Raw genomic sequence first — 16249 nt, 5'->3', positions numbered from 1 at the left:
ACACATGGTTGACCTAAAAGCAAAATATCAATGATAAATGCTACGAACTATGTGGCAACACGCCAATAAAACATTTCAGCACAAATTTTATTGGGCCGTATGGAGGGGATAACTGGTGTGGTCAAAAAATGATTACAGCAGGTCATGTTAGCTGGAGGGTTGCGCCACTTTAATTATTCCTGTTGAAGTTTTCACGACAGTTCGGTTTGTGTGAAGCTTTTATTATGATTCTGGTTGTAAAAAAGCAAATTATATCAAGTACACAACAATAGTTTTCGCTGAATAATTAAACACATATTTCTTTGAAAGCTTAACTAGTCTTTATATCAATATTTGTCTGTCTACTGGTCAGACTGTTTTGTCTATTTTAATTTTGCCACAAACCAAGCACTATTTTAGGTCACGGTTCTGCATCTAACTGAAAGTGTGTAACACCATATAATATTTGTTTCAGGTTCTCGAAATGCACACGTACGGCATGGCTATTTACGACCAAGATCTCGATGGGGACCTCGACTGCTTGGTTTTAAAGCGCACCGAGCTTGATAAGAACGCTCGTACAACAACCTTTCTATTCGAGTTTGGCAGGCCTGGTAGCTCACAGAGGTGAGCTCAATCTTACCTTCTTCATCACATTGCGTCTCCATTTTGACTGCGGTATAGGCAAGTTGTCAATGTCGGAAATTATTAACAGACCTAGCGAGTAGGTGTGCATAGGTCGATTCACATAAGTGTTCTATATTTAAACGTCCACTGCAATCAATTAAGCCCTTAACACAACCGGCAGGGGCATATTGCCCCGCCACCTACCCCGATGTCACGCATATATTGGAGTTTTAACCGATGATGGTTCCAGCATTTACGTCTGATGACATTGCATTTTACCATATAAAATATTTTATACATTGCCCACAGGACAAAATTGCGTATGTAAGCGAAAGCCTTGAAACGTAATGACTAAAAAGTTACCGATCTGGATCACGAACAGAGATATCACGCATATTTCCTCACACTACCTAGTTTTCACGGCGTTTGCGTAGCATAAAGCGGAGCTGTGGGATTTTCCAATGTTACATTTTCTCAGTATCATGCAATTGTGCTTTCCAAAGTACGCTAAGTTATCCGTATTTCGTTCAGCTGAACAAAGCGCTGAACAAACCGCTGTTGTAGAGAAAAAAACTCCAGAAGTTGACAGAATTGTCTAGTTTAGCGTAGAATTCTTATGCCGCTTGTCTAAAACGAGTAGCAAAAAGCGTTGCATTATTGTATTCTTTTCAAGTTTATCATTGTGAATTTTTCGCAATGATGTACATTTATATCATTATTGTAATAAGTTGCCTTTTCTTAGCTAATTTTGTTTTTATTTTGAAAATACAACGCGTACTGCAGAGTTAGACCTTCTACGCTATTTTTATTCTTATTTTAATGTTCTTTTGCATAATGTTGTGCTTCTTCCTCGGTTTTTGGCCCGCGCTGTGACTTCCGTTGTCCACGCGGCCTCAACAAGCGGTGTGAAGGAGTTCTGCACCGACTGCGCCTGAATGTGGCGTTTACTCTGAGTTTTAAGTTTAAGATTGGTTGGGAAGATTCCCCCTGTGCAGGACTTGCGGTGTGCGCGAGACTGTAAATCACTTGCTGTGTGTCTGCCCTCGATACGCGGCTGCGGGAAAAACTGCAGCGAGCTCCCTCTCTCGTGTACGTCATGGAGGCAGTCTCCAACTTTTTCATTTTCAGTTCCTACGAGAGACTGAACTGGACAAATCTCTCTAGATCAGAGACAGAGCAAGTGTGTCACGATATCTTCTCTTTTGCACTGTGGCGTTCATCTATTTATTTTTCTTGGGTTGGTGTTGTTACTTTTTTTCCCGTCGTTTACTTATTATTTTGTTTCAGCGTTTTCATTAACGATTTTCTTTTCAATTGTATTTTTATGTCCGGACTCTGTTGGCAGCATTCTCTTGTTTTTCTTGACCTTCTTTTTTTTTTAACGCTTCATGTTCTTCTTCTTCCTGCTGCAACCCTTATGTCTGATATGCACCACTCATCAACGTAATCACCCCCCTTCTGATGTAGCAAGCCCTGTCCCTAGCAGGGCTGACCTCACCAGTTTACATTAAAGGGCATTCTCTCTCTCTCTCTCTCTCTCTCTCTCGCTCTCTGTCTCTCGGTTTTTGGAAGAGATCTACCAGACGCAAATGTTAGGTTTTGTCTGATCATTTTACTAAAAATATTATCTTTTTCTTACTTTGTGGTTTTCCAAAATTCTGCCCGACCAATTATTTCCATTTACTCTATAATAACGATTACACCTGTTGTTGTCGCCATTTTCGCATTTTTATTGAAATGCAGGGCATTACAGGGTTCGCCATTTTTGCCATGGGTATTTTGCGGGCATTGAAGGCTATTTTGCGGAATTTTTTGTTGATTCTTTCGTTTATGGGGGAGCTGTATAAGATTATTATTTTTTAATTGGCCCGATTGTTTTTGGAAATTTTCTTTTAATTTGTTTGTTTTTCTTATTATTTTTTTGTTTTCAGAAATTTTGGGCAACTAATTATCTACACCTATGACTTACTAACAATAACAGGTGTCACTTCCTTTTCGTGGCCCCGCATTTTTTCCTCCCTCTACTGCCCCGAGCGAAATTTTTAGTTAAAAATCCGCTAGGCCAAGAAGTTCGACAGAAAGTGGCAAGGAGGCACGGGGCCCACCAGCAGGTAGTGAGAGTGCGCACTCACGAATAAAAACAGTTCCCGGAGGTGGAATCGCACATGAGGTACTCGCAGTATAAATTCTGCGTCAATCCCATTGCGTTATCATTGCATTCCCAGCGCACATCATCTCTTGTGGGCTAGTATAGTAGCGCGGATGTTGGCTTTGGAATTTGGCTGTGTTGAAGTGAACTTTGCCTTCAGACGTTGGTAGTTTGGATTTTAGGACGGTGGACTGTGCACTTTTATCCAACTCAGTTTGTATAGAGAAAGCTTCGGTTTATTACTATCCATCTCTTAAGAACGGGCCCACACAAGAAAAGCCAAGTTAACGCTAGTAGGGACCACCAGCTTCGCTGTTTCCTTAGCCTTCGGATCGAAGAATTTTGGAGGTGGCCGAAATTTTTTGGATGTTTTTCCCGCTACCTAAGTACCACACGACTTCTGGGAGCCGGTGATGATTGGAATTGCTTCAGTATGCGGTATTGTTAACACGATCGCTGTTTCTTCCACGTGGAGGGTGCAGGGGGGGTTGCAACGATGGCACTTTCGGCGGACGCTCGCGCGTAGTCCGCTTCATCCGTGTACCCTCTCGAGCTAGAGTCTCCGGGCGATTTATCGATGGCTTGGGCCCTGGCTGGTCATTTTCTACATGTTTGAGAGAATGCTAGTGGGGGATTGTACACCTTGATCGTATGTCTAGTGGAATTTCCGACGTCGTTTTAAAGGTATATAGGGCTTCATAGCCTAGGCGCTGGAGTATGTGGCGTCTTCTGGAGTAATGACAGGGAGTGCGCTTCGCGCTGTGAGGTGGGTAGTGAGGTAGTGATGGTCGTGAAGCTTGCGTACAGCTTCGCTACCTTCACGTCTTACGTGTTAGTGTGAGGTTCGTTCATTTTTTGGATGTGCTGGTTATTTTTGCACTTTTCTTGATGAGTCAGGCCACGGATCCTAATAGTCGAGAAAGGGAGTGTGTATGTCCCTGCAGTGTAATGATTATGTCCACGGCAGTGTCGCGTGGCCTCTCTTGCATGAGTCATACCTAGGATTTTTGGGGGACGCAGTTTTTTCCTGAGCCTCTTTTTGTATAGGCCTGGACTACGTTGGCGGCCTGTTTTAGGCGGTCTTGCGCAATTCCTGTCGATTCCTTGTGATTGCATATCGGGATGTCGTCAGCATAAATTCCGTTATCGGTATCTGGGATTTCAGCCAGCTTCAATGGGAGATTAATCAGGGCAATGTTGAACTATAACGAGAACAACACCGCTCCTTGCAGAGTTCCCCTCTTCCCAGAAGAAATATTTCCAGACCAGAGGTCTCCAACCAGAACTACGGAATTTTGTCTTTGATGAAGTATAAAATACTTTCTTTCCCCGTACGCCAAAGTAGCCGAGGTTCGTGAGAGTGAAGGCATGGGCTACGTATTCAAATTCCCCTTTGAGGTACAGTGAAAGTATGCGCTTCAAGTGTGGTATTGCTGGAAGCCTGGAATATGACATTCTTTCGATGCAGGAGGATGTCGTGTGTCGAGAAGCGCGGGAAGAAATTGAACATCTTGTTTGGCAAGTTTTAAGGTGTTCCTACGTACGTTTGTACGCGTGTTTCAGCATTTTCCGATGCGTGAAAAAAACTTTGTGAAATGGTGTGGACGATCAGCGTCTAGCCTTTCTTGCGTAAGAGTCTCTTCTCGGCCACCTTCAATGCATGCGATCGGGAACATACCCGAGGAGCAGCAATCATTCATGCAATTCACTAAATCAAAGATGGGACTTTCGTCTAGATTGGCGAGGGCTTTACTGGTGACCTTATTGATTCCTGGTGATGTATATGGACAGACTTTGAGCACGGCCGTCGCAGCTGAGCCGGAGTTGTTTGCTAGTCGAGCGTAAGGTAGGATAAACCCGTGTATACGCGGTGGGGTTATTTTGGGCAGGCTGGGAAGTACTTTGTTTTAAGAAATTTTATCAGGTCACCTGTACAGCCTGGGTTATGGTCCAGGATGGTTTGCATGGCCTTGCTTTTTTCGGCGCAGCTTTTCGTAGGTAAAATAATAAACCGGAGAAGTTTTCTATTTTTCAGGACCTAAGCATTCCACCTAATATGAAAATTAATATGCAGAAAACAAAAATAACGCTCAATAGCCTCGTCGAAGCACAGCAGTTTAAAAAAGGTGGTGAGGCCGTGGAAGTGGTAAGCCATTATATTGTAATCGCTACTGAATAACTATAAGCACCGAGCTTCCTTTAGGGTTTTCCCTCCATTTATTAACCATTAGCGCATCTTCTTTGTCTTCTTATTTCACCATTTCATCATCAGCCCATTATAGTTTTGGACGCACAGCGCTTTATGATCATCATCCTGGTTCGAGGTCCCTTGTCGAATTCGGCCTGCTGCTTGCCCAATAGAGGGCCTTCTCGCCTTCAACCAAGCCCTCTCGCCGGAGTCTGTTAATGTCTACTTAGGACAAGTAGTGACCCCGGATCCAAACCATGAGGCAGGGATAACTATAAGAATAGGAATGGGGTGGACTGCATTCGACAGGCATTCTCAAAAAATAAACGGCTCCATACCATTGTTCCCGAAGAAGAATGTTTGCGACAGCTGCATCTTACCGGTGCCCTCCAACTGGGAAGAAACTTCGAGGCTCTTAAAAGGGTTCAGCTTAAATTGAGGAGGAATCAGCGGGCAATAGAACTGAAGATGATAGGTGTAACATTAAGTTAAAAGAAGAGAGCGGAGTGGGTCAGGGAACTGATGCGTGTTAAGTACATATTAGCAGAAATTAAGAAAAAGAAAGGGGTGTGGAAGCGCATGTAATGCGAAGGCAAGATAACGGTTTGTCTGTAAGAGTAATAGAGTGAACCCTAGAGAAGGAAAGCGTGGCAGGGGGTGCAGAAAGGTAGATGAGCAGATGAGATCAAGCAGTTTGCGGGGAAAAATTGGTCGCAGTTAGCACAGGTCAGGGATAATTGGAAATGTATGGGAGAGGCCTTTGCATTGCAGTTGGCGCAGACAGGCTGATGTTGATGATGACGCCTTCAATTTAGGCTGTCACACGTGTGCAGCAAGTTTTCCCGGCAGAGAAGCGAAGCATATTTGGCTGCCTTAATCTTTACATTGTCAATCGGCATTCCGAGTTTTCTGTTGTGTCTCTGTTACTTCCATATTCAGATTAGGCTGCGCCTGGCTTTCACGAGTTGTAGTTGATAGTTGACCACTGCTGGGATTTGGTCGGGAGTTGGGATCATTTTCGTTTGCTCGCTTACATCACTAGCAAGGTCTTCCTCCGGTCTTTGTATATCCACGATGGGTATATGTGGGTTATTGCGCCATTTCTTTCAGATGACGCCCCAGTTTGTTAACTGTGCCTGTCGTATTTTTTTCGATAATTGGGCCCTTACACTGTTTTTTAAATGACTATGTGATCGCTTTTGAGGTTATTTTTGTGGTTACGCTGGATAGTGCGTGGGGAATTAGCTGTAAACGTTAGGTCCGTGTATGCATTCTGTGATAAGCTCGTGGTGATTCACGTTCGTACGTTTGTACGTTCACATCGCCAGCAAAACTAAGGTTCTCTTTTTCCAAGGATTCTGAAAACTCCCTGCCTCATTCGTTTTGGCAGTTGTAGCCGCATAATTGATGTTCTGTATTAAACTCCCCGACTATGATAACTGGGCCGGAGTTGGATAAACCTGGAGCCTTGCATTTCGTGCTGCAGTAAGTATTGAGGACAAATATTTGCTGGTCCTTTGTTTTCTTTGTGAGATTGTGTTGCATGTCTTTGTCGATATTATACGTTGGACAGTTATGATGTTTTTTTCGGTGAGATTATATATCTCTTTGCCAGTCTCCACCGATATATTTTTTTTATATCTGGGCTGAGCACAAGGAGGTGGTTTCAATTCCCGGTCGCGGCTGCCGCTTTTGGGGTGGAAATGAACAGCAAAAAGACCTTTGTATTCGAGATTCCGGCATACGTTAAGGATCCCCAGATGGTCAAAATTAATCCGGAGTCCTCCACGCCGTCGTGTCTCATCATCTTTTTAGCGTCAGCTCGTAAAAACCCCACAATAAATCAACGAATCAATCATTAATTTAATATATCGATCAATTTTTATATCTGGAATTTCGATAGTTGGGTTCATTTTCTGTGCAACTGTGATGTCGAAGGGGGGTAGTTTGTTCGAGAGGATACGTATTTTTGGAGGTTTCCTTTCTTTTGTTTAAACTGCGCCGATTTAATTGCCGAATTAGTAGACTGGACTGCATCCTTTAGGGGGTTAGCGGTCATTGTTGTTTGCAAAGTTTTTTGTGGTCGTATTAGTCGGATCTCGCTGAAGGTGCAGCTTGTATTTTCTGAAATGGTGTCTAGCTCCTGTTGGCAGTTTAAAATAGAGGCGCTCAATTTTTATCTGCGTGCATTGCATATACGAAGATAGCTGCTTGACTTCATCAGTCATTTTCCCAAAGTGGGTCGTCAGTGTTTGAAAATGGATGCACACAAGTTCTGTGAGCTTCTCGGAATTGGATTGGAAACTTTCATTGGCGATGATATTTGAGATTTTTGCTGCTTCATTTTGGGGTGCCTACTGTACTCTTGTTTTCGTTTTTGGTTCATTGTTTTTTGTGAAGCTCCCAAGCATAGCGTCCGGTGTATAGATTACAACGGTGTGACGGCGTGTGTAGAGGGATTATGGTTGTTGGCAAATTTAATTTGCGGTGTCATGAGAGCTTTAAACGATTGTAACTCGAATATGTGTGCTCTTGATTTATTCTTGTAGCTTATCACATTCCCTGCACTGGGATATCGGGGACTGAACAGCGGGAGAAAAAAAAAAGCCCTGCTCGGCTCGGCTCAGTACGATCTTCGCCTTTATGTTTGGAAACGTTGCTTCTCACTTGGCGGCTTGGAACGGCTCCCGTCGGCCCTGGCCGATATTCATGCCGAGCGCAGGACCAATAGACACCCTCGAGAAGTCCCGCGCGAACAGCGTTTAGTCTCCATTTTAGTTGAGGTTCACGAAACCGCTGCGTCCAGGCATTGCTGTCGGTGAGCTGATTGCGTTGGAAGAGTTTGCACGTGGGGTTACAGAAACGTTAGCAAGGTGGGCCTTGGACGCCGTACCTTTTGCCTGCAATATTGTAAGTCATGGGGCATACGTCGGTGTGGTGGGCCTGTAGGCAGCACCTGCAGCAGTATGGTAGTGAGTTCTTGTAAAGGTAGCACCGTTTTTGTGATCCTTTGCGATAGAAAGATAAGGAAACTTTTGTGCAAATGATGATAATAACTATTGAGCTTGACTGCCGTTGTTGTCGGCACGCTACGAACTAAAAGGCGGTCATCCATAGGCTATTGCATTCAGCGCGAAATGTAATTCGGGCCGAAAAATAGGGGAAGATTAAAAACAATAAATAGGGCAAAGAACGTTCACATTGGCTCCAAAGTGTCTCGTTCAGTACAAAAAAAATGTTTATATTTGTACCGAGTGCCTCCAAATTTTAACACGAATAATAAATCCCTACGCAACGGTAATTTCGTGTTTTCTGGAACTGAATATAAACCAAGAGAAAAGGGTTTGGCGTTTCACTGAAAAATCATGTCGGACACATGTAGTCAGACATACGAGAATAGCTTCGGGAGGGTAAATATGGAAGTATCCATTAGGCGAACGTCAGAGTGCGTTTGTACACAATGACCTTTTGGCTGGCGTGCAACAGTATCCCCGTCATGCGGCGTATGCTGGTAGGCGTGATCGTGCGGCGTTTCCGCAACTGTGGGCACGCGAGCAATGCGAATTATATGTGTGCTGACCAAATACAAGGCCCGAAGTTCCATTATAAACGTTATTGTAATCAATCAGTACTTGAAATTGACGAACAACAAGTTTGACACTCCTTGTCTAGTTCTACAGGTTCAGCGATACGGCTACTTCGCGTGATCCAAATAAATAAGGCTAACAAAAACATTGGATACCTCTCCTACTTATGTTATAGCAAAGAAGAAAGAGAAAGCACATTGAGGAAAGGATAATGATTTTATTATGGCGCGTTCGGGGATCCTGCACTATTGCTCAATATTTACTGCGTCTTAACTCGCGGTCAGCTGTAAAAAATTCCGAAATGTTCTATGCACCACTTGATGTGTAATGTTCGCTATTTACAGGCAGGCCCTGAAGTGGAATTTTAAAGCTGGAGAAACACCAGATCAACTGGTTACTACGATCGACGATGGTAAATAACAAATATTATCTCATTTTAGTATATAAATTCTTGGATGTAGGCACATTTTTTTCAAAAAGAATTTCATTTCGATGCATTTTAATTATACAAGCATAGCCACACTATACGTACTTCCTTCAATTATGAGCACTTTACTATGTATGTGCCCAACCAAATATTAAGGCTTTACACACCAAGACAAACACCAGCTGACTTCTTTTCGCTATTTATGTGTCAAAGAGAAGACCTTTGGCCTCGAGTTCGAAAACAAGCCGCATTGTTTTAACGCACTGCCATCCTCGCAGTACTCATGTAATTTTCATTTCTCGCAGATGAGGACCACCCATTTATAAGCAGATTTTCATACACTGACTACGCTACGTGTGCAGTATTCGAAGCACCTATCAACGGCAGGCAAGGTAAGACTTCATATGAGGCATGCACAAGCTACACTCGGAAATTAGCATACTTCTATCACAGCAGGAAATAGCAGAAATCCAGAGAGCAAATTGCAAGTTAGCGCCAGTGTGTCCAGAATGGGCACGAACGCAGCTTGCACTTGCACGAAGAAATGCAGACTGACAAAGAACTGAAGGATTTCCGCTGTCTTGTATTTCATGCATTTCCCTCAGCCGTCCGTGCTTTACTGGTATGCCTGTTTTCTCCTAGTTGCAAGTGTTTCCTACAAGGTCAGTTCGATAAATTCACCGACAACTGAGTGGGGCATAAATGCCGTCCCTTGAAAATTTTTAGCGGTGTTTAGATATTGTATTTATTGGTGCGGCAACAGTTCTTACAACCCACACACACAAAAAACACACCAACTGGCATTACAAGTATAAGAAATGAAAACGTTCAATGCAGCCGCTTTTATTGCGTGTCCTCATTTCTAGAAAAGAACGTTCAGCTTGAACACGCAATGAAGTAGGCCCATGTTGATTTCTACAGCATCTTTTATATATTTATTTAGTTATTTTAACTGCAGCCCCTCTTGGTGCTATAGCAGGAGTGGGTACATCGCACAAAACCATGCTTCGAACAAGTTCAACAATGAAACAAAAGCAAAAAGAAAGAAAGAAAACACGGCAACGACGAAACCAGGTGTTCGATACGCAACGTAGAAAGAAGTATACAGTTTTAGCGGCATGGTAAAGGGTTACAGTAAATCGACCTAATATACACATCTAAGTACAAAAGTGCACTCGTACAAAGGGGGAGAGGAAACAAAGCGGTACATGTGCGTAGCTTACAATAGTTGTATTTTAGCAGGAAATGCACGCAAGTCTAGGGAGCGCACGTTGCCAGGCAACGAATTCCAACGCTCATTTGTTCGCGAAAAAAAGCTATATTTCAACATGTCTGTGCGGGGATGATACGGGGAAACATTAAGGGTGTGATTGCTTCTGGTCTGAGTGGGGTTTGCATATGTGACATATTTGTTAGATGACAGGCGATATGAACAGTGAACGATGCGGTGAAAAAAGGTTAGTGATTCTATTTCACGACGGGCAGTTAAGGTGGTTAGCTCTAGAGATACGAGGGCTCCGGTTGGTGAAAAAGTACAGTCATACCTGCGACAGATGAATCGGATGTTTTTTTTTTTTTTGAACGGCTTCAATTTTGTTAATTTCGCCTTTTCGGTAAGGGTTCCACACGGTGCATGCGTAGTCGAGTATCGGTCGGATTAGTGTTTATACAGCAGGAGTTTGGTGTCTTTCGGTGCTTGCCTGAGTGTGCGCCGTAGATAACCCAGTTTCTTAAGTGATTTTGTACATATATATTCGATGTGTTGCGACCAGGATAGGTTACTTGTGAAAATAATGCCAAGATACTTATATTCTGAAACTCTTTGAAGGTTTATGTCAGCGGATGAGTACGTGAAATCAGACAGGGAACGTTTGTGAGTAAAAGACATAGATACTGTTTTTCGGAAATTTACGGTCATCTGCCACGTTTTACACCACGCGCGAAACATAGAAAACGACTCGTTATGTTTTTGGTGACATTGCGGTGAGCTAATAGTGTCATAGAGTACGCAATCGTCCGCATAAAAACGGATTTTAGATTTGATGTTACCAGGCAGGTCGTTTATGTAAAGCAGAAATAGCAGTGGACCAAGGACCGAGCCCTGGCAAACTCCAGAAGTTACGTTAGATTTATTGGATACGGAACCATTAAATTCTACAAATTGCGCGCCATCTGAAAGAAAGTTTTCTATCCACTTGACCAAGACAGGATTGTTTAATATGGCCGTTAGTTTGCATATCAGCTTAGTGTGAGATACCGTGTCGAATGCTTGGGAAAAATCGATGAAAATGCGTCAACCTGCTCTCCGGAATCAAGTGAAGAAGAAATTTCGTGAACGAATTCTGTTAATTGCGTAACCGTGCTGAAACCATGCCTAAGTCCATGCTGAAACTGAGATAATAAGTTGTGTTTTTCTAAATGCTCCACGATGTGTTTATAGATGATATGCTGCAGTAGCTTACAGGAGTAGGAAGTCAGTGATATTGGTCTATAGTTAGTAATAATATGCTTTTCTCCGGGCTTAAATAAGGGAATTACGTTTGCCAGTTTCCATGAGCTAGGCACTATGCCAGTTTCAAGGGATTTCTGAAATATGACAGTAAGATATTTGGATGCCCAAACGGAATAACGGACCAAGAACGCATTGGGAATGTCGTCCGGACCTTTGCATTTCTTAGTGTTTAGGTTTAATATTAGGTTGAGAACCCCCTCTTCGCCAATAATAATATCCGGTACTGATAAGAATGGGTTTGTACTATAAAAAAGAGGAACTTCAAGGTCGACGCGAGTGAAAACAGACTCAAAGAACCTGTTGAAAGCTTCGGACATTTCCGCAGGATCATTGGTGGTTTCATTGCCAATGGAAAATGACGCTGATGCGGCATCGCGGGGCAATATTGTTGACCAAGACTTGCGTGGGTTATTAGATAATAGGGTCGGAAGTTCTACTCGAAAAAAGTGGTTTTTGCGGTGTTTATTTTGATCCGGAGTTCTTCCTTTGCCTGAAAAAATCTACCGTCATCATAAGAGGGACGGCGTGACCTCGCCTGCCTCATCCTACGTACCTTACGTGAAAGATGCAATATGCCACGGTTCATCCAGGGAACGTTAGTATTTTTCTTTTTTGTTTTTATTGGTACAAATTGCAGAGTGCAAGTTTTCACCACTGTTCAAAGAAACCAACTAAAGCATCAACATCGTTGCGTGTGGCGAGTGCTGAAAATGATTCAAATTTATCGGCTAAACAGTAGAGAATGGAAACGTCATCAGCACGGTTAAAATTCGTGAAAGGAAGTGACCACGAATTGCCGTTTCGCAATCGAACACTGCATGGAAATTAGAACTGCCTTGTGATCCGAGATACCATCGATAATTTCGCATTTATATACGTTATGTACCATATTTGAACTTACGAATACCAAGTCCAGGAGTGCATTATGCCGGGTGTAGCCAGTTACGATCTGGGTAAGCCCGAAGGGTAACGAAAAATTTATACACCACAAATATGCGAGTCGCGGCCGTTGTGAGTCAAGGAAGGCCAGTCAACTCCAGGGGCGTTAAAATCCCCCATAAGAACAAGATGCCTGGTGCTGAAGTTGTGTGCGTTTGCGAACTCGTTAAGAGTGTGAAACATATCGAGGGAGGAATCCGGGGGGCGGTATATGACACCAATTACAATGTGAAGTTTGTCGATGTGAAGTTTGCATCATATTGATTCAATGCCAGAAGGACTAGGCAGGACTGAGAACCTTAAGTCCGACCGAAAGAGCAAGGCTACACCGCCGCCACGGCCAATTCGTCGATCGACACGAACCACGACATATCCAGGTGGTGTAAATTCAAAGTCATATATAGCATCGTAGAGCCACGTTTCAGTCATACCAATGATGTGTGGGAAATATGTCGAAACGAGAGAAAGGAAGTCGGGGAATTTGCGTGTTATGCTTCTTGCGTTAAGGTTAATAATAGTTTGGGTGCAGAGCTACGGGGTAGTCAACACTGAGCCGCACTAGAACTGCCGGAATCATTCAGGGGCGGCGATACGCCCTGTGAAGGAACTTCCGGAGAAGTCCCAAGGATATTTGTAGCACGGCTATGGTAACCAGAGGCCATAACTAGAACATTCGATGCGTCGTTCCAGTTGTAGCGAACATTGTCGATAAATACATGGTCATACACTATTTTAACTGAGAAGCCATTATTGCAGAAAGTGGAGGTCGCGTCCCATAACTTCTTGCGGATAGATCGCACTCTAAAAGAGTAACCTTCCGAAATGCTGAAATCGAAGCCTTTAAGATGTTTGGCGTTGTTCAAGAGAGCCATCTTGTCTATAAAACTTAGGAGTTTTATTATGATCGGACGCGCCAGCCTTGCACGCGGTTTGCCTAATCTGTGTATGCGCTCTACGCGTGGCATTTTCATTTTCATTTTCTGCTTGAGAGTACAGACACACTAGACAGTATAGATTCGCCATTCTCGCTGGCGTCCTCTGGGTAGCCGTGTAAGATAATATTATTTCGCCTGGTTGATTTTCGAGCTCGTCTATTTTGAGGCTGAGCTGCGCAATTGTTTTACTCGCCAAGGCACCTTCAGTGCGCAAGGCTTCGCACGCAGTTTTCCCCTCGCAGACAGCTGTCACAGACTCGAGTGCAGCAACCCGTGATTCCAACCTATCGAATCTTGCGTTGAATTGTGTTTTTATGTCCCTTATATCGCTAGCGATTTGATTTTGTCTTGTGAGTAGCTGAGAAAGCAGTGACAAAATGGTAGTATTTTTGAGCAGGTTTTGTATAGCATGGGCTGACGGAGTAGACAGTGTAGCCGCCTCCGAAGATGTATTTGAACTTGTCCTAGATCGCGTTGCGGGGCCATCTGAGTCCTTGAGAGGTTTACTTTTAGAACCAGGGCCAGGATTTAGTCCGATATCACCAGTAAGAATCAGGCGGCAAACATCATACAACGCATGCGAATATAGCGACACAACACCAGGTGGGCAAGTGAGCAGCAGCAAGAAACGATCGTCAGATCTCACGCAGTATGCATGGTTTAGGTAACGTACCTGTGTAAAGAAGACGAAAGGATTGAGCATGGTGCTCGAGCTGCTGCCGCCTTGCCCACTGGTGAAGCACGGTGCAGCCAGGACTTTTATACCCGCAGTGGAAGACGTCACATGCCACTGACGCTCGGTGACTGGATGATCAGTTGTGACGTTCTTGCTTTGGGGGGCGTGCAAACCGTCAGCTGAAGTTCTGCCGAATCCAACGATGCTATCAAGCACGGGTAGCGCATGATAGCTTAGAAGCACCCCGTCGGTGAGGTGCTCACGAATTTTCGGAAAGTCTGTCGATGCCGTAGCAGTAGATCGTGTTGTTTCCAGCGTGGTGACATTGTGGAACCATGGTCCGGCCAGGCAGCAGGCAATCTGTGTAAAGAAGACAAAAAGATTGAGCATGGTGCTCGAGCTGCTGCCGCCTTGCCCTGTTTTGCCCACTTTTGCCACCTTGCCCACATTGATATTACCTATTTGTGAATGAATAGGTAGTATCAATCCTCTTACGGTATTTTGACGCGCCATGCTCTCTTTCACAGAATGCATTCTCTTTACAACGAAAGAAGTAAAGAACAACATTTCGCAAAGCTGTATGGATCAATTTCAAGACATCTGCGAGCTTTCAGTGCTCGTGTTTGACGAGAACTGCTACGAAGACGACCAATAGAATCAAGCTATTACCGTGAATCTTCTTGATACTTTGGTTTCAGTAAACACATTGCTTAACCCAGAATTCAGACAAGAGAATCAAACTTTGCTGATACATGTACAGGGTGTTACGAGAATAATTGGAACAATTTAAATTTTTCGGGTTAGAACTGCTGCTCGGTTCACGCTCAAACTTGACACGGTTGTCGCATTTTGTGGTCTATTTTTTGTTACACCGGGAACAGCGACGTACTTACCTGTTTATGTTGAAAAAAAATAAAAAGGATTTTCGCAATGGGAAAAATGGCGGCTGATTTTGACGTGTGAGCCAGTGCAAGCGGTTTGTTGAACCAAGGCGTCACCGGGGGTATGCAAACTCAAACGGACGATGGGGATCACTCGCTTTTTTACCGGAAGAAAATAGCCAGATGGGGTAGCAGACGATCAGAAAATCTGAAGCAGGTTTTGTGATCATCTGATTCTTCATTTGGTGTCTTGCACGGTAGGAAGAAGCCAAATGAGATAGCAGACAATCAGAAACCGTGAAAGCAGATAAGGAAACAAATGCAACGTTTATTAGCAACGATGAACTGCGAGATTTTCTGAACGTCTGCTACCTGATTTGGCTCTTGCGTACCGTTAATCCAGATTGTCCGTTTCGCTCTACATACCCCGAGTGGGGCGTCATTCCAAGACCCGCTTGCATTGGCTCGCATGTCAAACTCGACCTCCATTTTCCCATATGCGAAAATTGCTTTTATTCATTTTCACAATAAACAGGTAAGTACTGCCGTACTTTTGGTGTGAAACAAAATACACCGCGAAATACGACCTTTGTCTGAAATTTCAACGCTCACGGATCAGCGGTCCAATCAGCAAAAACATTTTAGGTGTTCCAATTATTGTCGTAACAGCCTTCAAAACCAGTTTGGTTAAGGCTCATTTTTTGGGGTTTCTTTCTTATGCGATCTTTTTTTTCTAAGTTGATTTGCCTGAATCATCGGGCGATCATTTTAAAAACATTTTTGCCATCAGAACGCTTCTAGCCAATACTGTTTCGAAAACCGATGTAGAAATTACTCTTGCGGGCCTCAAAAATGTCAAAATCAAAATTTCAAAAATTCTCTGAGAAATGATTTTTAAACAGCACTTTTGGTGACTGTAACATAAAAACTAACCGGATCGTTGTCTGTAAACATTGGTAAAGTATTTCTAATAAACGAATTGCTATTCTCGGTTACGCTGTTTGTAATAAAAAGTTGGCGTTGGTTCGGCAAGTATGTTGTCCTCATTCACTCGCATTAGCTGAGTTGCGCTTTAAAGATGGCCATATGTATGCTGCCCCGCCCGCACTGCAACCGCCCGAAGCAGCCGTTGTCACTTGAGCTGTGCGCCACGCAGTTCCTCAGCACTGCGAGCGTGGCAGCAAGAGACTCCTGTACTCTCCTTCCGGTGCGCCGTTACCTGTGCCAGTGTCGGTATACGCAAGACTAGCACCGCCACCTCTAAACACAGTGAATCTATCTCCATTTCTAACTCCTCTGCAACCTGTTTTTGTTCATCGCTTGGCCATTGAATTCGTGCTGGAGTTTTC

The 16249-nt window shown here is 43.7% G+C and overlaps 1 protein-coding gene across 1 annotated transcript in view; it reads left to right on the top strand.

Moving 5' to 3' along the window:
* LOC144169248 (uncharacterized) overlaps nucleotides 1-15925 on the top strand; it is a 29262-nt gene extending 13337 nt beyond the window's left edge. Inside the window, exons 2-5 of the mRNA XM_077698306.1 lie at nucleotides 455-606; nucleotides 8875-8942; nucleotides 9263-9349; nucleotides 14547-15925. Of these exons, the coding sequence (XP_077554432.1) occupies nucleotides 455-606; nucleotides 8875-8942; nucleotides 9263-9349; nucleotides 14547-14674 (435 nt within the window). The 3' untranslated portion in view covers nucleotides 14675-15925. The remainder of the gene's footprint in view (nucleotides 1-454; nucleotides 607-8874; nucleotides 8943-9262; nucleotides 9350-14546) is intronic.
* The last annotated feature ends 324 nt before the right edge of the window (nucleotides 15926-16249 follow it).

Source organism: Haemaphysalis longicornis, unplaced genomic scaffold (genome assembly GCF_048455015.1).
Source record: "Haemaphysalis longicornis isolate Haplotype H1 unplaced genomic scaffold, Haemaphysalis longicornis Haplotype H1 scaffold_2, whole genome shotgun sequence".
NCBI classification, from domain to species: domain Eukaryota; kingdom Metazoa; phylum Arthropoda; class Arachnida; order Ixodida; family Ixodidae; genus Haemaphysalis; species Haemaphysalis longicornis.
This window is presented reverse-complemented; position numbering and strand designations above follow the sequence as displayed.